Consider the following 25167-nt stretch of genomic DNA (forward strand, 5'->3'; position numbering starts at 1 on the left):
CAGTGTCCTCTCTATTCGTCATCCTACCCGCGTTCACCTCAACTTGTGTTGCTTGGTGACAGGGAGTTGGTAGAGAAATGGGATACCGATTGAACACTTCTCACTGTCCATTTCTCTTGGTGAGGACACGTCGGGTATCGGCTCTGACCGGAGCTGGTCTTCTGCTCTGGTTCACTTCAGTTTTTTCTCTTTGAAAGAATCAGAACCTTCTGCCTGATTCGCCTTTGATCCCCCGTGGATCGGAGACTTTTTCTCCGATTCACACCTTTTGCTCCGCGATAATTACTCGACATACCTGCGTAATTTAATATAAGTCCGTCGTTGTAAGAAAGGGAGCCAGAAGGAATATTGCATTCGTTCTGACTCCCTTTCGGGTCTCTTGTGCAGCAACCTCCTCGTGGTGAGACCTGGGCAATCGGTATTATCCTTTATTTGTAAGAACTTCTAGTGTCTTATGAATAAGGGATAATATCGAGCTAATAGCTGCACATTTAATAAATATGTTGATTTTTCAATAAATTCTATTCCTATACCTATTGTCTTTCACAACATTTTGCAATTTTACCTTCCTTCAGATCAAAATATATGTATTATCCAAGCTGATTTGCCCCGGGCGTGAACAATGTCATACATCGTCTGGTTCTATTTAGGTAAAGAGACGGGATAGTATTTCGTCGGTGATAGTATTATAAGGCAATTACAGAATGGGTAAATACTATATCATTCTTCTTCTACTTGACGAGTATCTCGTCGTTGGTAGAACTTTTAGCGATGTGGTATTTCAGATCACTGTAAGTTCCACGTTATCCCCGCGCCCGTCGCGCCCGGTTACCGGTCCCGCTGAATAACACAGGGGCTGGCAGTCTTTAATAGTATCTCGTCGGTGGTTCCACCACCGACAAAAATAGTATCAAAACAGTGTCAAAACATTGTCTGAAATATGGCAGAGAATCGATATGGTTTCGTGATAATTCGCCTTCTCACCGATGCGTCGCGACTAGAATCTCCTCAGTGATCTTCTTCACCGACGAAATGCCGTCGAGGTTGGTGCACAAGAGACCCGGAAAGGGAATCAGAACGAATGCAATATTCCTTCTGGCTCCCTTTCTTACAACAACGACTTAGAAACTAAGTTCATCAGGACGCTATGTCGAGTAATTATTGCGGAGCAAATGATGTGAATCGGAGAAGAAGTCTCCGTATGGCATATGTCCATTGAAATCTATTCCTATATCTGGTTTATGCTTGTATCATATTTGTAGTCATATCACTAACTACAGTAACTACCTTCTTTAAGTTTGTTTATTTTTAGTGAGTGTATTGTTTGCGGGTATATGCTAATCATACTCGCGTCCCGTAAGTAGCAACTCTAGCTTTTTATCTTCTAACTAAATTAAAACTTTCCCACATGGTGCATCTCAACAATAACTACACGAATCATAATAGGCTTTGTAATTTTGTAAATAGCTACTATATGATGTACAGGATGTTTGTGAAATCGTAGTACAACAGGACAAAAATAAGTCGAAAAAAGGAATAAAATTTTTCCGTTTGACGCTTCGTTTTCGAGAAAATCGAGTTTAAAGTTCCGCCAGGTTCGCGTGCTTTAGTATATGCACGAAGTAGAATTGGTTGACCATGGTCAGACGCGTCAGACAATTCCTATGCAGAGCACGTGTATTCGCTGCATTTTCAAACTCGACTTTCTCGAAAACGAACTGCCAAACGAAAAAATGTTGTTCCCTTTTTTCGACTTATTTTTGCATTTAGAACCATACCCTGCCCGGTCGTACTACGATTTCGCAAACACCCTGTACATTAAGTAAGTATAAAATACATTACGAGTGTGTGTGTGATAAGTTCAAATATAATTGTTGCAAAGCATTCCCACAATATTATTTATTACAAAATCACCATTTGTTTGGATTATTCAAAACGTATGCCGAATATTCGAATACATATTCAAATACAACATTATGAACACGAGTTCTCCAATGTATCTGATACGACTGCTCTATCGTAATAAATTATATTTGCTTTCCATTCGTGCGGAACTTACGTAGGTAAGTTGACTACGTGATAAATGTTTGTGGCCCGTAAGATGAGATGAATCATTGTAATAATAGTTATAAATTTGCTGAGGAGGCGCGATAAGGAATATTTGTCACAGAACGACTGTATAAAAGAACCAGTAGATCCCGAACGACCGATAGTATAATATCGAGACACAGTGGTATATGAAGTGATTAATAACTGGTGCAGAAATGAAAGGTAATTTTATGAAATTAAATACTCTCCATTGTAGAAAATAATTTTAGATAGTTGAAGCAATCAAATGTGGCTATAATTACGTAACAATAATTTCGTTACATAATTCAGGTTTTTTACGAATAAATTACAATTGAATTTCAATTTATCAATACGCTGTGCGGAAGTAATATAAGCGAAGTTAGTGTGCAGCCCTACAATTTTAAATAAATGTACCATACAATCGTAATTCATTTTCTAGACATGTTTTTCATAACATGAATTTATATCGCGTGAATATTAATTAAATTATCCATTTTTTTGTGCCTTTTTACCAAATACAAAATAACTGTCCACCTGTATGTATAAATTGAGTAGCATGAGACAAAGTATTAGACAGTTTTTAATATTTGTAACAATGAAGGATGACTTAGAGATGTCGAGATGACTGTAGAAATGTTTAAACCCATTCATATAATATTAATTTTTATATTAATATTTTATTTGACATGTGACGAGCTTTATCATTGCATTTTATCATTAATGGAAATATTTTCCAAATTGAGAATATGAATAATCACGATGGTAGACACTTGATTGGTTTGATCGAATAATTTTTGCCAAGGGTAGTACATGCTTTGAAATCTTAGTATAAATGAATTTATGGACTTACAATGACATCCTTCCCTCTCTCTTATCTCGTGCTAACAGGTATCAGTAGCTTACTAATCGTAGCCTTGGTGGCTTCTGTTTACGGAGATTCTTTGGAAAAGTCAGAATGGACAGAATGGTCAGAATGGACAGAATGGTCCAAACTTCGACAGGAGAACGAGCCAAGAAAAGAAAAGGTGCTTTCTTTCCTGCGTGAAATAGGCAAAGGGCAGCCGACAGAAAACGAAAAATACAATGAATTTCTATCACGTTCTAAAAACCGCGAGGTTGAAAACGATGACAAAAACATTGAAAAATGGAGACCAGGAATTCCTCCAAATATCCTATCGCTAATAAAAAAGTACAAACAAAACTCACTTAACGGAGATGACCCCTGTAAAGGACATCAAACTAAGAATCAGAAGGAAGATGATTCTGATGACTTGAAGGATATTGAAGATTCCAACGTAGACATTGACGGAGAAGATTCTGATCAAAACAAGGGAGAATCTCCTATAAAAAATCGTCGCAGACGAAGTGCTTCCAGAAAAGATAAAAGTTCAAGTGACGAAGATGACAGTAACAGCCTGGATGACAACTCCAGTGATGAAGAAAAGAATTGCAAGTCTAAAGAAAAGAATTGCAAGTCTAAAGAAAAGAATTCTGATGAAAGTAACTCTGATGAGAAATCTAACAACAGCGATAGTGATGAGAAAGATTCCAGGGGCTCTCGAAAAGACAAACCCAAAAAGAAGAATTCTAATGAAAGTAACTCTGACGATAATTCTAATAACAGTAATGATGACAAGAAGAATTCGCAGAAACGTCGAGAAAATAAGTCGAAAGAAAAGAATTCTGACGAAAGTAACTCTGATGATAAATCTGACGACAGCGACAGTGACGAGAAAGATCCCAGGGACTCTCGCAAAGAAAAGCCAATAAAGAAGAACTCTGACGAAAGTGACTCTGATAATAAATCTGACGACAGCGATAGCAACAAATCAAAAAAAGATGAGGATAACGAATCAGAAAATTCGTCAGAGGAGAAGAAATGGAGATGGATATTAAATAGGGGTGATCATCAAACAAATAACAAAACTCCAACGCCTTGGAACTGGCAACCCAACACCATCTGGGAATTGGAAGCTAAGAGGGCAGAACTGAAAAGTCGTTTAATTGGTATCGCGCAAATAGAAAAGGTAATCAAGTTCCTGGAAAATCGCAGTGATGAATTCAAGAGAAGAGGACAATGGGAAAGAACGGTAGGACTGGTAAAAGCGATAGCGGTGCACAAAAAATTGCTAGCAGAAAATATTAATGCGGTATCCAGGATTTGTAATATTACTGATGTCGAACCAAATAAAATATCCGAATTGATAATCAAGTGCGCAATAAGTTATTCTCCACGATGGAGAAAGTTGTCGCATGTTGGAAGACCAATATCAGAGAACAAGAAAGCCATTTTGAATAATAGTATACCGTTGCAAGAATTTTTAGCTGCACATCGTAATCTGAACAGGACATATATAACACAAATACTCAACGCAAAAGGACTTATAGTTAAAGGTGAGTTATATTACAAAATTGTTAAATCATATATTGTATATAGTATTCATAGGTGGGTGTTCGTAATATGTACAACAACTGTATGTACAAATTTCCCATTCCCAAAAATTTATGGATATTTAAACAGCAATAATTTTGTAGAAAATAATTGCGTGACCTTGTGTGATCCATATACGATCAGCATGGCCCGTGTTAATGAACGAAAAATAAAGATAATGCTTGTATTTACCTTGCTTTTTCGTTTATCATGTTTACTGATCCACGTAGTTCTCCCAACACATCTCTGGCATGGGTAACTTCCTGAAAGCCGTCCTAAAAGAATTGGACATCTTGCGTCTTCAGCTGCTTTCTCGCAACTCTTTCCAAGTCCTAATCAAATGAGCACCTACAGGTTTCCAGTTTCGAACTAATGAAGACTTGAGCAGCGCTGTGGAAAATTGGTTAAATGCAAAAGACGGCCAATTTTTTTACGATATCTTTCAGAATCCTGTAAATCAAAATACGTTAATTTTTATAATAATCATAAAATGGAAGATTTTCACATACATTCATCAACGTTACTGCTGAGTGAAGAAATTTGTTTAATAATTTTTATTCCCACTTTGTAATTTTAATAATTACGAAATGAAAAATGTTTAACCGGTCATTTGACCAGTTGTAGTACGCTTAGTGATAAATCATTGTTAATTAAAATAGTGTACGATCATTAATGAAATTATTTATTTCCGCAGAGGGAGAACAAGTGAATGGCATCATATCCTGGAAATCACAACCTGATAAAAGTGCTCCGCCATCTGACAACGCGGGACCCATTGGAGAAGAAACTTCTTTGAAAAATAGTACGAACCCTTCTGACAATAAGAAGAATAGACCCGGTGCAAACGTGGATGAATCAGCTGTTTCAGATAAGGATCAAGCACCAGAAACCAATCCAACAAATGGAAAAGAAGGCAACGGAAGCAAAAATTTGAATGATCGATCAGGTTCTGGCTCTCAGGTGCAGAGTAAACCTGAATCAAGTAGCGCAGGAGACAACGGTGTAAATCCTTCTAACAATGAGAACGAGATACCGGGTTCAAATGATGATCAACCTGCAAATGACGCCAATCAACCACCACAGTCTGTTCCCAAATCAGATGAACCAGAAAATTTGGACTTGAAACCAGAAGTAAGTAGTAGCAGTGATAACATAGCCAAAGAGGTTGCAACTGCAGATAAAAACTCGTGGAGTAACCGTAAAAAATCAGTCAACGATATCAACAAACTGGCAGACTTGAATGTTCATCGAATTGCATTATCAGTCAATTTAGCCGAATTATTCGTAGCTCAAGCAGAAAGTTCTCCTCCGAAAAATGTAACAGATAAAGGTCAAAATACGGAGGTAGGAGAAAGTTCAACTGATAGCAATAATCAAACAGATACAACCTTGGGAACTAATGAAACATCTGATGATACAAGTAGCCAAAGTGGTTCAACTACTAGTCAGACTACAGAAATTAGTGAAAATACAGACACAACGGAACCAAGGTCAAGCTCAGCTTTACCGACCGAAGGAACTACCGATACCATACGGAATGCAAATTCTGAGTCAGAATCAATATTTAATACCACTGCCCCGAAAAGTACTTCACTAATCGACGAGTAAATGTTTATAAAAACTGATCAATAGATAGATCTACCTTTTCAGTTTTAGTTTTAATAGAAATTGAATTTAGACAATGTTATATTTTAGTGAGGTTAGAAGATTTTAGAATTGCTGTTTCAGTATATTTTTGTATTTAGCAATTGTAAAAATGTTATAACAATTGTATTTTCCTATTAAAATTAATATTTTATTGCATGAATTTGGTGCTATTTCATACATACTTTGGGAAAATTATATAATCTCAATGAGATTTATTACATGCGATAACGACTAAACCGATAAATTGAATTTATGGCTGCTATAATTGTAATAAAATTATTATTCATGATAGTACAGTTATAAATGAAGGACGGAGAAAATTAGCAAAATCATCAAAAAGATTATCATTACGTGCAAGTATTCTTCAATGTATACGTTTATTGACGAACAAAACTCTGTGTATGTATGCGTTCCGAAAATATACAATAAAGTTTGTTGTAAGAATATGTATATATTGCTTTTCAGAAATTAAGGGACGTAATTATTATACTTTTAGTTGTATCGATCACATTATCTCTATGAACAAAAACACTTTCTCGCATTAGAGTAAGTAGTGATCAACACACTTCCAATCTAAATAATTTAATTTCTCTAAATTCTAAATAATTTAATTTCTCTAAATTCTAAATATGGAATAATATGGTTAGAACTTTTGATTGATTGTCAAAGAAGGCATGAGAATAGATGAAACGGGAAATTCGTCTATAAATTCCTCACAATTCTCTGCACATTCCGTAATAAGCCTAGTCATCACGCGATGTCACACGACATTTATATTGTAGTTTCATTGTCAGAATGGAAACACCCACCGCTAAACGTGTACGCTTGTATTTGGTGTCTCACTCGACAATGTCGCAAGTAAAAGTGTTTTTTTACTAACTTTCAAATTATTACCGGAATGACATCAACATATAGATAAACAGCTTCTGTTATCAGCTATAAAAAGATACAAAATATTTGTCATTACACGCGCCACTTCTGTTTTGCGAGATAAAAGATGATATGCTCCCGATAAACTAATTAGTTTATTGAATGTACTTTCTAATCAGTTTAAAAAATTGCATAGAAATGAGCTATCCGTAACAAAGTTTGTACCACTTAAATTGTTGCCTTCGTTTAGCATTCGGTTAGCATATTACTGACACACGATTCTAGCGATAGGTATTTGTCTTATCGTTATAATCATGCATTACCGAACGCAGATGCCATCGTTTCTATGTCTGCACGACCGTCACTGACTTCTTAAGACTTACGTACGTAATTGATAACCTAATTTGTGTCATCATTAATTCGCAGAAAGTAATGTCGAAGATGAAGACGTATTTATTTATAGCTTACAAGATCTAACAGTTCAACGTGGTATTCAATTTACTGAATTTTGTCTTAAATTGAAACGAGTAATCGTGCTTTATATTATGCGCTACGATCAATAATGCTTGATCGTTTTAAATAATAAGAAAACATATATATAATTAATTTATTTTGTTGTTTCTCGATCGTAAATATTTGATGAAAATTGATATATGCTCTCGGCGCACGGTTTCGATCAGTAATAATATATAATTAATGGTTATTAAAAAATTTCATCTATAAAAGTTTTAGAATATATGTAGTTCATTTTGTTGCTGGACAGAAATTGCATGAAACTACAGTGTATATAATAATTATATTAAACCATCAATATTTTAACAGTAGAAGACTATAGAATATAACTGTATAATATTTAAAATAAAATTATATAGGGTATAAACAAAATGTGAAATAAAATTATACAAAATATAAAATAAAATTAAATAAAATGCAAACAAAATAAAAATGAACACAGTCAGAACATTGTAATATTTTTTATATAACATGAAGTTACAGGAGTTCAGAAGTAATTAATAAATAATTCAGGGTTCTTTTAATTTTGTAGATTGGTATACCTATATTCTATTTACATTGATGGCGGTCAAATTTCTGTGATCTCAATTATACTTTCATTACGTACTCGCGTTCGTGACTGAAACGTTAGCAGATTGAAAGATTAACATCCTCGCGGATTGTTCGACGGCTCGCATCCCGAAGATTTTCTTTCCCAAGGATCTCAATCAACTGGCGGTTCACCATTCGCAGGCGTTTCGTATACATCCGTTCCTATCGCTGCCCACGTAACGGAGTACTCGCATAACACTCGGCTGACCAGTGTTTTCTACTCGCTCGACAGTCATCCTGAATTCAGCAGCAGTCAGTGCAGTGTCCGTGACACGTCCTATATCGGCCAATGACACCTTGACCTGTTCTCGATCGGGTCACAGCGCGCATTACGACTCCCACGGAAGAGGCGGCATCCAATTGCATCGGTAAAACTGATACAGACCGACAAGTACCCCGCGGCTTCGTCGCTGACGATCCATCGTCGAGGTAACATCGGTGTATCGCTCGAAATCGTTATGGAATCTGCCGGATCTGCCGGGCAGCCGTGTTGCAAAGCTTGTAATCTGTTGGTATTATCTGTGCGATAACTGACCCCGACTGTCGGCTACTTAACATCTGCAGATATAGTGACCCCGGTCAGATCGTTACTAAATTAGATCGTCGAACCGTCGCACAGGCACTGTGATATTTGTACCGTGAGTTCGATCAGCGAAGACATTATTGGACGACCGAACGCTTCGGCTGTCAGTCATTGTAATTAGAAGATGTTGTCTTTCCTGTTAGCTCTGACACTGACGAGCGCGTTTGGAGAGGTAGTGAATGTTCCCGAGAATAATGTGAGTATGATCATTGAATAGAAATTATTACAATGCGAATTTTATATATTTACTGCAGATTGTATGCATTTTTTGGAATGTAGATTTTATGCATTTATTACATAAATGATTGAACGAAATGCAAAACTGCGAATAGATAAATATTGAAGAATACTGTCACTTTTCGACTTATTTAAAGTATCATTAAAAAAATTAATTTTCATGTAAGTTCTGTTTCTCGTGATCAATATAGAAAATTTTTATATTATATTAAGATACACAGTCCATGAATTATATTTTGAAGTATAAATAGTATGCAGTAAGTATGCAGAACATTCTATGTTTTATTTCAATTGTTTTATCATAAATGCGGTTTCTGAAAATGCTCGTTCCGTGGATACCGTTATGAGCGGTTTTTGGTACCGTTACTGTTACTGTCGCTTGTTATCATCCGCGTCACTGAATTTCTACTTTGTGTGTGTGTGCACTGACGCTTAAACTATCCCAGAGCATACAGCAATTTTATGTATAATTTATTTTAGAATTGATTGCAACTGTATGTTAAGAATTCCGTGCTCCCTTCCCTCACCTGGTGACACTGCCTACATTACAATAATTCCTTTCCATCATTTGCACTTATATTTATGATGATAAGTTGCAATTGACCTCCATCATCATTTTCACTTCTCACTAGGAGTGTGCGAGATTCCCGAAAATGTTCGGGATCTCCGCAAAATATCCGGGATTCCCGACAATGTACGGGATATAGAATAATATTTGGGATTCCCGAAAGTGTCGTTATTCTTGAAAATTTCAGCAATCCGAATGCCTTTGTGTTCTTCGAGCTTTATGATCACTTAGCTAAGGACAGATCTTGTATACATTGCTTAGTAAACAATAAACACTAAACACAGTTCTCATCGCGATAACCGAGTATCGAACCTAGTACGCTTTTGCCGCGTGAGAAGTTCTCACTGATTAGTTTAAGATGAGTTTCATTTGTAGAAGTAACCGAAAACAATTAATATACACGTTTCTATTGATAACAATCATTGACATTTAACAGACTTTTGTTAGATATCTGCTTTAATTTGTGTGTTTGTGGTTGCAGGAGGAGACACAGAAACTCGGATTCGAAGTCGATTACCAGAACAATCAATTTTTACTTGACGGAAAGCCGTTCCGATATGTATCCGGCAGTTTCCATTATTTCCGTGCGCCGAAACGATATTGGCGGAGTAATCTAAGAAAAATGAGGACGGCTGGATTGAATGCTGTCTCTACGTAAGTGAAGTCTCTAATCATTGAAATGGATCGACTTATACATACACCATTCAGTTATTTATTTACTTTTTCTTCGTATATAAATTGCTGTTCACTATTGTTAACCCCTTGCACTACTATTTATATTTTGTGGTTGTAGTGTTCAGAAATTTTTCATCGTTCAGAATTTCATAGAAAAAAAGAAAATTTATATTTAGTGTATGCCTATGTTTTCTCCAAAGGCTCTACAATCGACTACAACAAAAGAGAATTTTATTTCAGTTTAAAGAAAATTAATAATGTACATATTTAGTAGAGTCTGTTCAGAATTTTCATCGCGAGCTTGACTCGACATTGTAAGGCAAGGGGTTAACTGATAATAGATAAAAGTGAGTAGCCTATAGAAGTGAATGTATGCATTTGTTAGAAAATATACGAGATTCTCTTAAATACAACAAAAGTCTAATCCATATATAGTTTTGGAAAGTAAATAATTTTGCGCGTCGCATTATTCAGATTCGATCGAGGCTTTACATTGTACTTTCATTGCTTCGTTGTCACATCATTTTCTACGAGAATCTCTTATAGAAAAATAATCTTTACAAAACAGTTACGTCGAATGGAGCCTACATCAGCCTGAAGAAAATCAGTGGGATTGGTCAGGTGACGCAGATTTAGTAGACTTTTTGAATATTGCTCAAGAAGAAGACTTGCTCGTTCTCTTAAGGCCTGGTCCTTACATTTGCGCGGAAAGAGACTTTGTAAGTTCTCCATTATTTCACTCTGTTCGTCCTTTACGTAGCTATAATATAATATAAAGTAATTATAATATTCTACTTAAGAATACGTTTTCTACTTTTTATCCTATTTTGCTCAGGGTGGTCTGCCATATTGGTTGCTCACGCGTGTTCCGGATATTAGACTGAGAACAAATGATCAACGTAAGAATTTCGATGCATTTTGTGCTTTTTAAACTTACTATATTCCATTACAAGTTCAACTACAGTTCTCCAACATATTTCTGTTTTCATTTTGTAGGTTACATGAGATACGTAGACATATACTTAACCGAGCTGTTCAGTCGAATTGAACCTTTGTTGAGAGGAAATGGAGGTCCTATAATTATGGTTCAAGTAAGCCTAATATTTTTCATTCTATTTTCTTTTTAAATAATCTGATACATTTATACGAAGGGTCCCTATAATGTTGTAAAGCTTAAAACACTGCATTTTCTGGGAAACACACGATATGTAAGTTTCGCATTCGTTCTTTCAGGTGGAAAACGAATATGGAAGCTATGCCTGTGACCATGATTACCTGAATCGACTCCGAGACATCATGCATGAGAAAATTGGTTCAAAGGCTCTCCTGTACTCTACTGATGGAAATAGCGACAGCATGGTTCGTTGTGGATACACGCATGGTGTTTACGCAACTGTTGACTTTGGAACAAGTACGAATGTAACGAAAAGCTTCGAACTGATGCGCAAGTACGAACCACGGGTAAATATCAATTGCTAAATATAAATTGAATGATGTTTTCAAGACATTATCAGCTGGCCCTCTAATATGATATTAAGCCGATATCAATATATCGAAACAAACATCTACGAAATTCAAAATATTATCGAATCTAGATTTGCAATACTCTGCTGATAGCATCACCAATGGTTAGTTTGTCAAGAAGATTTGTACATTGATTGTTTATCAAAGTGTGCTAATTATCAAAACACTCGACATTCAATTGCGACATTTTATTGCATAGAAAACAATACCTGACCTTAGACCTTATTGAAGGTTAATTGAACGATAAAATGTAACGTAGTTATTAATCTTTTTAATTAATCAAACAGAGTATTATGTAACGACAATGTATGGAACACGACCACTATATGATACACTGTCAAGCTAAGCTAAGCTATTACGCTACACTGGCGTGTCATCGTTGACGATTAAGAAATCTGCAAGTGATATCACACAGTTTCGTTATGTGAGCAGTCGTACTGAGAGTAAGATGAGTAAGATGAGAGTATAAGATGGGAACAGTTTAAACCAGCTGAGTTTTGTTTCAAAAGTGAAATGCTTTCGGTCTTGTTAAATAGCCTGCCATCAAATACTAAATTGTCGATGTATAATGATAATAAATTTTAAATTAAAATTAAAAATTGAAATAATAAATTTAAAAAACAGATTTATTCACTAACAGTAAGAATGTCTAACGGCAAATTGAAAGACCGATAACAGTAAATCAATTACGACGTTTTTTCCAACAAATTCTCACGTCACCCTACACTACTTGATCGACTAAATGTTTAACTGCCAATGTATATTTCAAGAAGTGGAAGCTCAGTCTTGTTTAATTTATAACTGCTCTTTAGATTTTTGCAGAAGAATGGGCGTTTTAATTGTGTACGACATTAAATATGGCGTTTATTTGTATATTCAATATTCCCACAGGGTCCACTCGTAAATTCGGAATTTTATCCCGGATGGCTGACTCACTGGAAGGAACGGTTTAGTCGAGTAAAAACTAGTGCAGTCGTGAAAACCTTGGACGAAATGTTGGCAATGGGTGCTTCCGTAAACATGTACATGTTTTACGGCGGTACAAACTTCGGTTACACAGCTGGTGAGTGCAAACTTTTCTTCCGCTCGACTGTACTTATTAAAAAAATAGAATAGTTGGTTATCTTCATCTCCAGAAACCAAAAGTATTCATCTTCTTTTGTATAATCCTGACGTCGCCCCCCCCCCCCCAAGATTAAATCCTGAGTGCGCCACTGAATGATTCTATTGATTTAATAGAACGAAAGTGATATATACTTCTTGAATCAACACGTTTATATAACTACACATACAATACATAATATTTGTGTACACAACGATTCAATGCAAAACCCTCTAATAATACATAAAATTGTTGCAACTAACTGTACAGGTGCCAATGGTGGTAAAAACGTGTATATGCCGCAAATTACTTCCTACGATTACGACGCACCATTAACCGAGGCAGGAGACCCGACACCGAAATATTTCGAAATAAGGAATGTTATCTCAAAGGTACGAATCACTAATAAAATTTAAATCTGGCCCGGTGGTTTTATTTATTTAAGACAAAAATGAGTTAAAATTAGAAAGACATTAAGAGACTGCAGAAGCATAAATGTAGTGCTATTTGCAACTTTTTAAAATCATTAATGAAGAAAAGAACTTTTTATTTGGCTCCTATTTTTCGTATTTGATGTATACGTTTCTAATTTGCATAAGAATACTAATATATAGACAGCGGATTTTTATGCAAAATAGAAATTTTCTACCTGAACTGCAACATCCTGGAGCGAGATACAAATTTATTTTTTCTTTTAATATGTTTAATAGGTGGAAAGTAATAGAACAGTATATTTAAGTTCTTCTAAATTATTTGCTGTTTTAAATTACTGGTACGCATTTTTGTCATAAATGTGTGCATAAAAAATCCGCTGTCTACTAATATATTATTAATATGTTATATCATGTTCCAGTATTTACCGATGCCGAACATATCTCTCCCGAATGTATCCGCTAAAGGTGATTACGGACCGATTCTCCTATCGCCAATCGTAAACCTCTTTGAACCTGCTGGCCGACAACTCTTTGCAACGATAGTTCTTGAGAAATCAGAACCACTAACATTCGAGGCTCTTGGATTGTCCCATTGGTTGGTACTGTACGAGGCAGATTTAATAAATAGCACAACCGATCCATCGGTTTTGCACGCAACAGTTCGAGACAGAGGATTAGTCTACGTGGATGATTACTTAATCGGATCATTGACTCGCACCGACAACATCTATAATATAGCTATCGAAAATCCTAATGCACGGAAGTTGAAGCTACTGGTTGAGAATCAAGGACGGCTGAACTATGGACAAGGCCTTCATGACTTTAAGGTTTGTTAATGATGACTACACCGCGGATTTTATGCATTTACAATACAGAGTGTCCTAAACATGTTCGCGTTCCTTGGAAAGGTCGGTTCCTAAGGTTATTTCATTTGCAAAAATGTTCGCCTCGATTTTGTATACTCGTATTTTTTAAAACGTTGTATTTTTGTTTGTCTTAATAGGGAATTTCAGAGGTAACGTTGAACAATGCCCCCATCAAACATTGGAAAATGACAGGTTACCGCCTAGATGATATCGGCATGATCAGGTCTCTGCCAATGATTACGCTGGAAAGCGGAAGTCTTCGCAGAGGTCCAGTCATTCTTCGTGGAACGTTCACTATTACCGGAGAACCTCTGGATACTTACTTGAACACCAATGACTGGGGCAAAGGCGTAGCATTCATAAATGGACGCAATCTTGGCCGATATTGGCCAAAAGTTGGCCCCCAAATAACATTGTACGTCCCTGCGCCATTTTTGAGGACTGGAGAAAATGAGTTAGTTTTAGTGGAATTGGAATACGTACCGAACAGCAGAAAAATGAAATTACAGCCTACGCCGATTCTTGATTACAAGCTGTAATCAAATACTGTAGAAGATCTTTTTTGTCCTGGATAAGAATAGAACAAGTAATTTCGTTTCCAAATAGCAGAAGAATCATTTAATTGATAGGTACGACGTTTGTATTAGTATCAAATTTTCACTATTTCTAAATTCTAAAGTAATTCCAATGAAACGATCATTTCACGTTTAATCACTTCTCCCATAAAAGAGATTATTGACAGTTATATAAAATAAATGAATTTTACAGAAACAAAAAAATTATTTGTCTGCTTAACACTATATCTTGTTAATACTATTTCAGTGAACCTTCATGTATGTGTATATTGTATATGTTCAATGTTCAATTTCAAGAAAATTAAAAGTTACGTAGTATCAGATATATTTTCTGAGATAAGTCGAAAGTTTTGTTATAAAAGCCACACTTTTCCACATTGGGGAATAATATTTATTCAGACTAAAATATATTATAAGCGATTTATTTTGTATATTGTAAAGGTATCCAAGGTGCTCTTGAATATGCTGTAGGAAATTGCAAATATGTTCTGCTCACATCATCAAACGTAATACCGTCCATAGTTGTCGAATTACTTTCCATGTCAGCATAATTCACGATACTTCGAAGGGGCGTGTTCAAATCGTGCGATTGCTCGTGCGATCGTAAACTGGTAATCACAGAGAACTGTCTTTTGCATATATTACAACGATGAATTCGATCACCTGAAAGAGCGTTCACTGTTTTATGCAGAACTGGAGGAAAACCTCAAATAAGGGCTTATTTGATTTTTTAACTCTGAAGGGCACAAATAAAAACCGCAAGATTGCTTCAAATAAAGTTGAATGATAGCACTGTGCGATAAATACATTTAGGTTTAAAGGAAAATTTGAAATAATATCGAGAAGTATACAGGGTGTCCCAAAAATGTTCTACTTCCTTGGAAAGGGTGATTTCTAAGGGCATTTCAAGTAACTTTTCCTTTACAGTCGGATATGCGTTAAGCTTCGATAAATTCTCTGTTCTCAGTAATCTGAGTCTTCAAATTTACTAAATTTCATTGTCCACTAATTATGTGTATATTTGTGAAATGCTCTTATAGCCTTTCCAGGATATTTAAAACCAAAATCAAATGCATCTAAGATATTTGAATGCCAAAGTATTAAAAAACGATAGCTACCATTGTGTAATTGCATGTGATGATGAAGAGCCGCGGGTTTGCAAAATCCCCGATTGCAAACCGAGCATCGCATCGGCCAATTTCCGGTATGAGAATACCCATGAGCCCTCAAGTCGCCAGGCGTTGGGAAGGAACGGCCGCATTCATTGCATTTATGTGGTTTTTCCTGTGCAACGACATAATAACAACAGTAAATGATCAATATGTAATTTATTTTTATCCTTTTATTAAATATATTACATTAGTTTCTTTGTAATAATACGTTTAATAAAATATGTATTAGTATTCGAGAAGCAAATTTGGGAATTCTCCATACAAATACAGTGACGTAACATTTGCTTATAATTATTTCTCATATTCTTCGTGTACAGTAATTTAATAAATATATTTCAGGTACACCATTTAGTTAGTATTTGACTTTATGACTAAGTGTTTTCAGTTCAGAATAAAAAGAAAAACTATTAACAATAATCGAAAAGTATAAAAACCTTGTAATGGGTCATTCGATGGTAATACAAATTTGAAGAAGCAGTGAAACGTTTCCCACAAATGGGACATTCGTGTGGACGTTCTCCGGTGTGAATTCTCACATGTGTGTTCAAAGAACTACTCGTACTGAACATTTTCCCACATACAGTACAACCATGCGGCTTTTCACCTGTTAATTGCATTTATTGCTATATTGGAGATATTTCTACATACTTTTAAATGAAAAATTAAGTGAGTAGGTATAAAACTCCTCCGAAAAATTCTAAAACAAATTTGAAATAATTTTTCAGATTTTTAAATGCATAGCTGCATTTAAAGCGTTATTAAAACAATCTTTGTCCATTTCTCTCAACACGAGTTTGAATGTAATATGAGTAGAATTCTATATTGGAAGAGCGTTCTATAAAATTCTATGTCGGTAGAGAATTTAGAACTCTCTAAAAAAATAACAATAATATGTAAATAATAATTACTCAAGCTAGAGTCAAATACACAACAAGTTAGTACATTTTACAAAACGCACTTTGGAAATGCAACAATTCAATTAAATTATATTTAATATTACATTTATAATAGAAACTTTGTGTGAGACAGTAAAATATCTAAATCCACAAATAGTTAAATTATTAATAGTTCACTTAAAAGTTAAATAAAAGAAGGTTGCATAAAGTCATATTGCAAGAACTTTTCAAATAGAATTACTTCCGAGATATCTTTGTATGAAATTCTTCATCGAAATAGCAGTATATGAATAAAAGTCATCAAATTATCCACGTATTTGCTTGTTTCTCTGTTTATTTCCGGCGCTAATAGGAAGCATACATTAATTAACGGAAAATAGACTGAACAATACTGACCTGTGTGAGTTCGTAAATGTCTTTTCAGCAAGGAAGGCCTGTCGAAATTCTTACCACACGTCTGGCATGGTAAACACCTTTGAAACTTCGAAGGATTTATCAAATTTAGCTTCCTTTCAGAACCACGGCAGCTTAGGTCTAAAGGCATATCCTGAACAACGCTCCATACTAAACATCGAATCCAAGAAGCATAAATTAAAATTGTTCAGTTCAACATCAATATATGATGAACAGTTCACTGACCAAAGTAATTAACCACTTGATACTTAATTTCTTATATCTAATCTGAGTTTTCTTAATAATTAAGCTCAATACCACTGAATAACAAAAGTTAAAAATAATTCTAAGAAATGGATATTTACAGTCTACTATTTATTTTACAGAGTTGGACAATTTGGCAAATGAGGAACTCGCATAATAACAAACATATTACGTATAGAAATAAGAAAATCGTTTGTAATCAGTAGACCATGGATCTTTATGCAAAATAGAAATTGTTCGCATTAATTGCAAGGTGCATCAGCCGGATAGAAATTTATTGCTTAATTTTTTAATAATACTCTTTGATTGTTCTTACTGTTTTATCTTTGATTTGCTCATTTTTGACATAAACGCATAAAATCCACGATCTAGCAATCAGCTTCAAAACCTTACCGGACATTACAAATTTCTCTATGTTTTCCTAAGAAAAAGCTGTACGAAAGCGTAACACAAACTTCAACAACGATGAAATGTCACTTGGCACTTCGCGAACAGATCAGGGTACGGAGAAGGGCAACTCTGGTTTGTTAGATATGCACTACCCCAAACAGATTAAAAGAACGATTGCAGGTGAGAAGGAAAGGTGCCACGTTCTCGATCGCGCATGTCGGGGGCGGTAGTTTTTCAGAGGGCGGAGTTTCATCCCTCTGATACAGTCGTATCTTTGTCGTTGAAATATAGCCTTCTCAAACAATACTTCGATTACACGCTTACTAACATACTTACGAGTACACTTACGTTTACGAGTATACTACCCTAATATATTCGATTGTCTCGACAACGAAGTTTTATACAAACAAATATTAATCTTCATAGAATAGTACATATTTGCTACTTGTGTAAATTATACTACTGATCTGATTCACAGTGGAAAAGAAATATTCATATACCACGAACTCGTGTTTTTTATTCTTAATATGTACCATTTTTCGTTTTAAACATCACTCTAAAATTAAATAAGTTACATATTCTTTTATTAAATTACTGAATCAAAACGCAATTCTAATTAATAATATAATTTCTCAAAAAGCATTATTTTTTAAACACTTGTCATCGTATGTCGAAGCATGAATCTATGAGGATTAGTAAGTTAATAATGCAACACGTTTATGTGATAAAACCATGGCAGATTTTGAAAGAGTTCAGGAAAAACAATGCAATATACAGCTATAATTATATCCTGCTGTTTCATATTGTGTTACTCACTATGCTATAGTGCCAACCAGTACCAAGCATATTAGAATGGTACCACATTTCCATATAAAGTAAGAGTCATGCAGAAAACCATATTTCCTGCAATATCCTTTCGTATATCCAAACAGGTAATCTTACGTAAAGAAGAGAATTAAAAGGAATAAAGCAAGAGAGAAAAGACATTTTAATTCATCAAACGGTTAGCAGATCGTTAATAAAATATAGAGAGTAACTAAAACATATTTATTCAATTCAATAATTTTAGAAGACAAATTCCTTTGATTATGTTCCTCAAGGTTTAAATAATATATTTAGACGCGTATTCATATTACTTGTTGTGATTATGTATATGTACTAACTAATTAAATTGTTAATTGCAATAATTTTGCAATTAAACTATTTTATGAGTATCCAAAATTCTGGATGATCAGCAATATGATCCTGTCGATATGATTAATTGCTATCAGAACCGTTATGTCATATAACATTATCTGAACGATTCCAACGTCTAATTATTCTGGTGTAACGATAGGAGTTTATCGATCAACAGTAACGCTTCGTCATGGTACTGGCTATTTTTCATAGCATTCGACCGGAGGTGAGATAATTTGTCGAACGGCATCAGAACGTCGGACGTCCCACAGCGTCGTCCCCTCGTTTGTCACCTGAGAGGATATTAACGCTATTGAAGTCTCCTCGAAATCATCACAAATCGCTTCTTCATCGACTGTGCATGACAATATCCTCAATACTCGTTTCATATATTTGAACATTATCATATGGGATCGATGCCAAGGATGATGCAAGCAATCATTCGAAAACTAATTTGTAAAATATTAGAATTCATACTATTATATTTTAAATAGTAAATAGTAAATAATCCTATTCGTTTGTGTGTGTGTGTGGAAATACGTATGTAAGTATATAACTTTGAAGATCACATATTTTACTTTGGAAAGCAAAGTAAAGATATAGTATTCGAAAATAATATTTTCTATGAAGAATATTGAACATTTGGATTCTATCTTTCAATATCTTATTTATTTTATAATTTCTTTAATCTGTATTTTTTAAATATTGTCTATAAATATTGTATATTCAAATAAGTCTACTGACCCGCCTTTCTTTTGTGTGTGTGTGTGTGTGTGGGTCCTCCCCATGTGTAGGGGTGACTGGGCCGCGTGTGTTGCTTACTTACTTCGGTACTGAGTCTTTACGATGCGGGGGGGTCTCTTGAATAAATCATAAAACCTTCTTTAATTGTGTCAACTCAAGAAATGGCGACGGCTCGATAATAAATTAATAATGACACACTAAAAAATAAATAACTTATAAACTCCCAGGTGGTCGACCGTCCCATAAAGTGATTCCGAGGGTCTTTGCCTTGACAGACACAATTCGCGAGAATTTAAGAGGAATTTCTGGATCTTAGAATGATTTTCCCGTAGGATTATTTAAATGTTTGACGACTCGAATTAAAAATGGTACTTTATCGTAGGGGCACTTTGATTCAAAAGGAACAAAAACAATAGACGATTGGCGCCCCGGGCCGACTGTGTCAACTCGCGTCTAGGTCGCGCTCTGATTGGTCCGTGTTTTTCGTTAATAACTCCTAAACAAAGCCGCGGATAACATTTTTGTCGCTTGAAATGGTCTCAGGAACCACCCCCTTTCGGGATTTTCACGAATTTTGGGACACCCTGTATAACTAACTACATTTACTACTACTACTTCTACAGACGAGTACAGTGACAAGGTAGAAATAAATGAAATGACTTCGTATCCGAAGATGCGAGGCCATTGTAGTTGCCCTCTTGAGCGACAGTTTGTCGGGGCCACTTCGGCATATAGCCTCTTTTTCTTCGGCGGTCCGCCAAACAACTGCAACCCTAAACGTGCTCGCAGTGAAAACGGTCAACGACTTCCGAAACGAATTACAAGTTTCAGGTGAAGCCAATCGTTCCGCTGGTGCAATCGAGCAGGTGCGCAACGTTTCGAAACCCTAATTCGCGCGCGTTTGCGTCCGCGTCCGCGTCTGCGAAAGCTATACGAGCAGAAAGAATCGAGCACGAAACATCAATTCGAACGTCATGCCTCGTTCGATTTAGCTTCGAGACGAAGCTTCGAGCTCTTCCGGTGACTGACTACCGCGCGAATCGCGGCCTACCCGAAAGAGAAAACGGTAGCCAGCCCCGGCCCCTACCTACTTAGAACGAACAGTCACACCAAGACGGTAAGCTACCTACCTACCTAGCCCTATAAAATGGCAAAAGACACAAGCTCTCCAACACATTCACAACACGATCTCCACACAGACGCCAGGGTGCAACATCCTAACAACTAGAGAGAACGTCCCGGGACACCTCCGACACCCTAACGTTCGAATCTCACGCAAGCACACTCTAAGGTACGTACCAGTTTTCCTGAAATCGACTGACAATGGCAGTGATCATTGCGGGATAAATCGAAATGTAACTGCATTGAACATTGAATTAAATTATGCGTAATTCTTATTTATCTATATATTGTTGGTCGTCAGGACACAAGAGTAAATTATCGCGAAAAGGCAAGACGATTCGAGAATAAATTTAAACTTTACCTCTAAAAACCAGAAATTGTTGCCTCTTTCTTATGTAATCCTATAGATTTTGGCGAAAAAATGCCAAAAATCTACGCTTCACAATCCTCAGCAGTCAGTGATTCAAAATGCGTGTTTGATAGATAGAAATTCCCGAGCTCTTGTGATGCCACCTGGCGGCACCGCTCGGTAAGCGGCGTACGACCGTTATTACATTCAAACATGGCGGGCACTCTTACCCGGCAAGAACATTTGAAATTGACCCACTCTAAACCACGCATAATTTTTGAATCGGTGATCCCGTAGGATTGAAACTTGGATTTTTGGCATAATAAAGAGGTTAAAATTTCTGGTTTCCGGAGATGCACAGCAGCTGCAAATAATTCGCTTGAAGACAGTATTGACTTCAATAAAAATTCAAATACCGTATGAAGAGTAGAATGCGAATTATCACGAAATGTTACATTCTCCGCCATATTTTAGACGATGTTTTGGCACTATTTTGGCACTATTTAGAACTTTTAGCGATGTGGTATTTCAGATCACTGTAAGTTCCACGTTATCCCCGCGCGCGGTTACTGGTCCCGCTGAATGGCACAGGGGCTGGCAGTCTTTATAGTATCTCGTCGGTGGTCTAAGATTCGATCGCAGTAATCATGTCATTGGCCGCTTGGTGCAGCACTGTTCCTAACTCCATACTCCAAAACCTCACATTTCCAGCGTAAAGTAAATAACAAATGTATTATTCTGTTATTTTTAATCATTTCTATGTATTTATAGATTTCGTATACACTTTCTTAATGTGTAAGAAGATTCATTGCAATATATATCATTCGAATTGTATAAATAAGAATTTAAAGTTCGGAACATTCGAATTACCCGCTCTCTGTATGCATTGGACATGGATATTTTATAACACTAAACATTCTAATTTTACTAATGCGTAGCATAAATGCGTGCTATTAAAAATTAGATAAAATAATTTCAAATGTAATATACGATAAATGTGTTGCGTTTCAAGTACAATACTTTTATACAAACGGAAATGCACTGATTTGACTCGCGCGCTTCATGTGTTGCTAGTAGACGTTGTTTCCGATCCTTCTTCTGTGGCAAGCGAAACAGAATGGTAACTGTGTTTTATTTGACATTCATAATTACATTAGTTTTGTACATTTTGCATGAAACAACTTCCTGGTGGTTGACTTGATTGAAAGTATGAGACAAAAAATATAGCAACTATATATTTCAAATTACGTACGAAACTATTGTGGGAAACCGAATTGTTTTATGATGAAGAGCCATGTGGTGTCATACTGTGTGTACAGAAAATATAATTTCGTTTTACACGATGATTTATAATTCATGAAAATGTATAATGTAATATATATAAGACATTATGTTTGTGTTTTATGTATTCATTGTATGAAAGCATCGATGTATTAACAAACTTAACCTCTATGTGCATCGCCGGCATTAATATTCGAGTAGATGCGAATAACGAAATAATACAGTACACACAAGTACGAATAAACATTAAGCAATTTTAGACTACTCTACTTTGCGTATTACTTATTTTTGTTCTTGTTTTTCATTTTCAGACCTGCAAACGCAGAAACGGTGGACGTGCCAAGCATGGCCGTGGCCATGTAAACCCTGTGCGTTGCACTAATTGTGCTCGATGTGTACCTAAAGATAAGGCGATCAAGAAGTTTGTTATTCGTAACATCGTAGAAGCTGCCGCAGTTAGAGATATAACTGAAGCGAGCTTTTATTCTGCGTATCAGCTTCCAAAATTGTACGCCAAGTTGCACTACTGTGTTTCATGCGCCATTCACTCCAAAGTGGTTCGCAATAGGTCCAAAGCAAACCGTCGTATCAGAACTCCACCAGTCCGCAATTTCCCCAGGGTATTTATGATAATACATAAACTCAAAATAGTTTATATAATGGCTATATAAAAACTAACATTTTGTAATAATTATTTAGACACTTATTATATTCTATCTTATTTCTTTTTCCAGGATCTTCGCCAAGGACAACAAAACAGGAAATAATTTTACTATGTAAATTTTAAACAAAAATAAAAAATATAAAATCGATTAGAGCTTGTTTTTATTCGTGTTATACAATCTACAAGTTACAAGATAAATTATATTACTTTTCTATATATTCTAAAGAAATCGTTGCTTCGTTTATTATTATTTACTCGACTTGTGAAATGAACATAATGATCGAACATAGTAAAAAGTATATGGTATCATTTTATTACATATGCATAATCGTTCACGATTTACATAATGAAATGTCACATTTCAAGTGTATCTTTAATGTTAGCTACTGCTAACAAATAGCTAGTATTTAATCAAATTTCAAAATATAATGAAAAACGTGAAGTAAGACCTTGTATAGAACATTTGCTGACAGAACGCATAAAGTTGATAAAAATATTTTGCATATAAGTGTAGCAAGAATCTTGCTATTAATTGTTGCATTTCATGTAAAATTAATATACAATTAACAATAATTGCAAAATATATTAAGGAAGAAATCATTTATTTGCTTCTTCCATCGCTTTTTTCAGTGTTTTCTCAAATATCTTTTTCGAGTCACAAAATCCTTGCTTCGTTTTACCAAATGAATTTGGTCCTGCTGAGGTTGGCGTTTCTCGCCCAATATTTCGCATCCTCATTCTAGCTTCTGCTGGCATTTCTTCCGGTTCGTCATCTTCATCTGCATTAAATACTGATGCTACTGTTGGCCTCTGTACTGGTGTTGGTTTTACAGTGGGTTTCTAAGGAACAAAGTTTCAAATGTTTGATGTAAAATTACGAATACACTTATACATGCAGAAATTGTTCATTCATTCTATTTACTCACAGATGTCGATCCTAATTTTATCTGTATGCCCTTTTTCTGTTCCGCTGCATTCTTTTTCCCAAATCCAAACGTCAGTTTCTGTTTCTTTGCATCACTTTGATTATAGCTGGTAGCCTCACGGTCATCCGATCTAAGTGGAGAACGATCCCTTCCTCTGTCATCCCCCCTGGAGTCCTCTGCTCTGTAGACACTTGACCCTGACAACGTCAAACACTGGCAAAGTTCAGATCAAGTTAAACAACATTGTTTCTTTAACCGGAAATATTTAAGCGGCATGCTTAGTAGAAGTTCCGTATAATTCTAGCCATCTGAATTAAAAGTTGAAATAAATACAGCATACAGTTGAACAGAAATTACTTTGCATATTGTGTACATGTTATAATATTGCTTACAATAATGTGGTACATTATATATATACATACGTACATATTAGACAAATTTATTACATAAGATTAAGAATTACTCCGTTATTAGTGAAAACTAATATGATGCATCCTTTGTCACATGGTTGTAGGATGTGTATATCCAAAAAAGGATACTTGAAAAGTATCGCGAGGGCGACTTTAACTAATAATTGAAAAATTTAATATTTAGTCTGTCCTATAATTGCTTTTCGTTGCATCGATTCAACACGTTATGCGTTTAAAATTAATCTTTTCCACGGGAATGACTGTGAGCACGAAATCAATAACGAAAACAAATCACGAGGAGAAAGTTATACAACTGTAATGAGGTAGAAAGTAAATGTTATTTTACCAAATGCACGTGATATACGATAATAAATAAAATGAATAAAACCTTTTCTATATTCGTCCCCTGGATTCCTCTTCGACATTTTTCTGATTTTCTTTGGACGCAATGCGAAATCGACTGAGCTGAAGCAATCCGACGCTCGTAACGCGGCTCACTTCAGCCTAGTACCATAGTACACGGATCCTCCGCCATTTGGGGAACTTACAGGAGCTACTGATACGCCTTGCATGTCCCTATATTACAGCCCATTATTTAGTTACATTCATAAATTCAAAATGAACCCGCTCTTGAATAAAACTATCTTATCCTCTTTAATATGAAGCTTACGTAATAAACGATGGCAAACAATTA

General features: G+C 35.5%; 5 protein-coding genes across 5 annotated transcripts; 3 read left to right on the plus strand and 2 right to left on the minus strand.

Annotated features, from left to right (window-relative positions):
- The first annotated feature begins 1727 nt into the window (after nucleotides 1–1727).
- On the plus strand, nucleotides 1728–6681 carry LOC143207866 (uncharacterized). Its single transcript, XM_076421719.1, has 3 exons — nucleotides 1728–2271; nucleotides 2959–4464; nucleotides 5196–6681. The coding sequence occupies exons 1-3, from the start codon at nucleotides 2265–2267 to the stop codon at nucleotides 6107–6109; spliced, it is 2427 nt and encodes an 808-aa protein (XP_076277834.1). The 5' UTR covers nucleotides 1728–2264; the 3' UTR covers nucleotides 6110–6681.
- A 1618-nt stretch (nucleotides 6682–8299) lies between these two features.
- LOC143207867 (beta-galactosidase) lies at nucleotides 8300–15033 on the plus strand. Its single transcript, XM_076421720.1, has 10 exons — nucleotides 8300–8901; nucleotides 9992–10164; nucleotides 10754–10904; nucleotides 11021–11084; nucleotides 11182–11276; nucleotides 11419–11646; nucleotides 12601–12772; nucleotides 13082–13203; nucleotides 13665–14072; nucleotides 14249–15033. Exons 1-10 carry the CDS (start codon nucleotides 8830–8832, stop codon nucleotides 14648–14650), a joined length of 1887 nt encoding a protein of 628 aa, XP_076277835.1. The 5' UTR covers nucleotides 8300–8829; the 3' UTR covers nucleotides 14651–15033.
- A 22-nt stretch (nucleotides 15034–15055) lies between these two features.
- On the minus strand, nucleotides 15056–21302 carry LOC143207868 (uncharacterized). Its single transcript, XM_076421721.1, has 5 exons — nucleotides 21205–21302; nucleotides 17151–17318; nucleotides 16293–16462; nucleotides 15805–15970; nucleotides 15056–15349 (listed from the first exon to the last, which is right to left on the minus strand). The coding sequence occupies exons 2-5, from the start codon at nucleotides 17296–17298 to the stop codon at nucleotides 15108–15110; spliced, it is 726 nt and encodes a 241-aa protein (XP_076277836.1). The 5' UTR covers nucleotides 17299–17318; nucleotides 21205–21302; the 3' UTR covers nucleotides 15056–15107.
- An 882-nt stretch (nucleotides 21303–22184) lies between these two features.
- Nucleotides 22185–23285, plus strand: Rps26 (ribosomal protein S26). Its single transcript, XM_076421713.1, has 3 exons — nucleotides 22185–22312; nucleotides 22785–23093; nucleotides 23208–23285. The coding sequence occupies exons 1-3, from the start codon at nucleotides 22310–22312 to the stop codon at nucleotides 23238–23240; spliced, it is 345 nt and encodes a 114-aa protein (XP_076277828.1). The 5' UTR covers nucleotides 22185–22309; the 3' UTR covers nucleotides 23241–23285.
- LOC143207860 (PEST proteolytic signal-containing nuclear protein) lies at nucleotides 23282–24995 on the minus strand. The gene is made up of 3 exons (XM_076421712.1): nucleotides 24862–24995; nucleotides 24064–24260; nucleotides 23282–23977 (listed from the first exon to the last, which is right to left on the minus strand). Exons 1-3 carry the CDS (start codon nucleotides 24896–24898, stop codon nucleotides 23735–23737), a joined length of 477 nt encoding a protein of 158 aa, XP_076277827.1. The 5' UTR covers nucleotides 24899–24995; the 3' UTR covers nucleotides 23282–23734.
- Between the last annotated feature and the right edge of the window lie 172 nt (nucleotides 24996–25167).

The sequence above is a fragment of the Lasioglossum baleicum genome, chromosome 4 (genome assembly GCF_051020765.1).
Source record: "Lasioglossum baleicum chromosome 4, iyLasBale1, whole genome shotgun sequence".
In the NCBI taxonomy this organism is placed as follows: domain Eukaryota; kingdom Metazoa; phylum Arthropoda; class Insecta; order Hymenoptera; family Halictidae; genus Lasioglossum; species Lasioglossum baleicum.

Coding starts and splice junctions, on each gene's coding strand:
- LOC143207868 (XM_076421721.1), bottom strand. CDS start 17,298: ATGCCTTTAGACCTAAGCTGCCGTGGTTCTGAAAGGAAGCTAAATTTG. Junction 16,463..17,150: donor ACATTTACGAACTCACACAG/GTCAGTATTGTT, acceptor TGCAATTAACAG/GTGAAAAGCCGCATGGTTGT. Junction 15,971..16,292: donor ATCGAATGACCCATTACAAG/GTTTTTATACTT, acceptor GTCGTTGCACAG/GAAAAACCACATAAATGCAA.
- Rps26 (XM_076421713.1), top strand. Junction 23,094..23,207: donor CAGTCCGCAATTTCCCCAGG/GTATTTATGATA, acceptor TTCTTTTTCCAG/GATCTTCGCCAAGGACAACA.
- LOC143207866 (XM_076421719.1), top strand. Junction 4,465..5,195: donor AAAAGGACTTATAGTTAAAG/GTGAGTTATATT, acceptor TTATTTCCGCAG/AGGGAGAACAAGTGAATGGC.
- LOC143207860 (XM_076421712.1), bottom strand. CDS start 24,898: ATGTCGAAGAGGAATCCAGGGGACGAATATAGAAAAG. Junction 24,261..24,861: donor AGGGGACGAATATAGAAAAG/GTTTTATTCATT, acceptor TGACGTTGTCAG/GGTCAAGTGTCTACAGAGCA. Junction 23,978..24,063: donor TAAAATTAGGATCGACATCT/GTGAGTAAATAG, acceptor TTTGTTCCTTAG/AAACCCACTGTAAAACCAAC.
- LOC143207867 (XM_076421720.1), top strand. CDS start 8,830: ATGTTGTCTTTCCTGTTAGCTCTGACACTGACGAGCGCGTTTGGAGAG. Junction 11,277..11,418: donor GTCCTATAATTATGGTTCAA/GTAAGCCTAATA, acceptor TCGTTCTTTCAG/GTGGAAAACGAATATGGAAG. Junction 11,647..12,600: donor TGCGCAAGTACGAACCACGG/GTAAATATCAAT, acceptor ATATTCCCACAG/GGTCCACTCGTAAATTCGGA.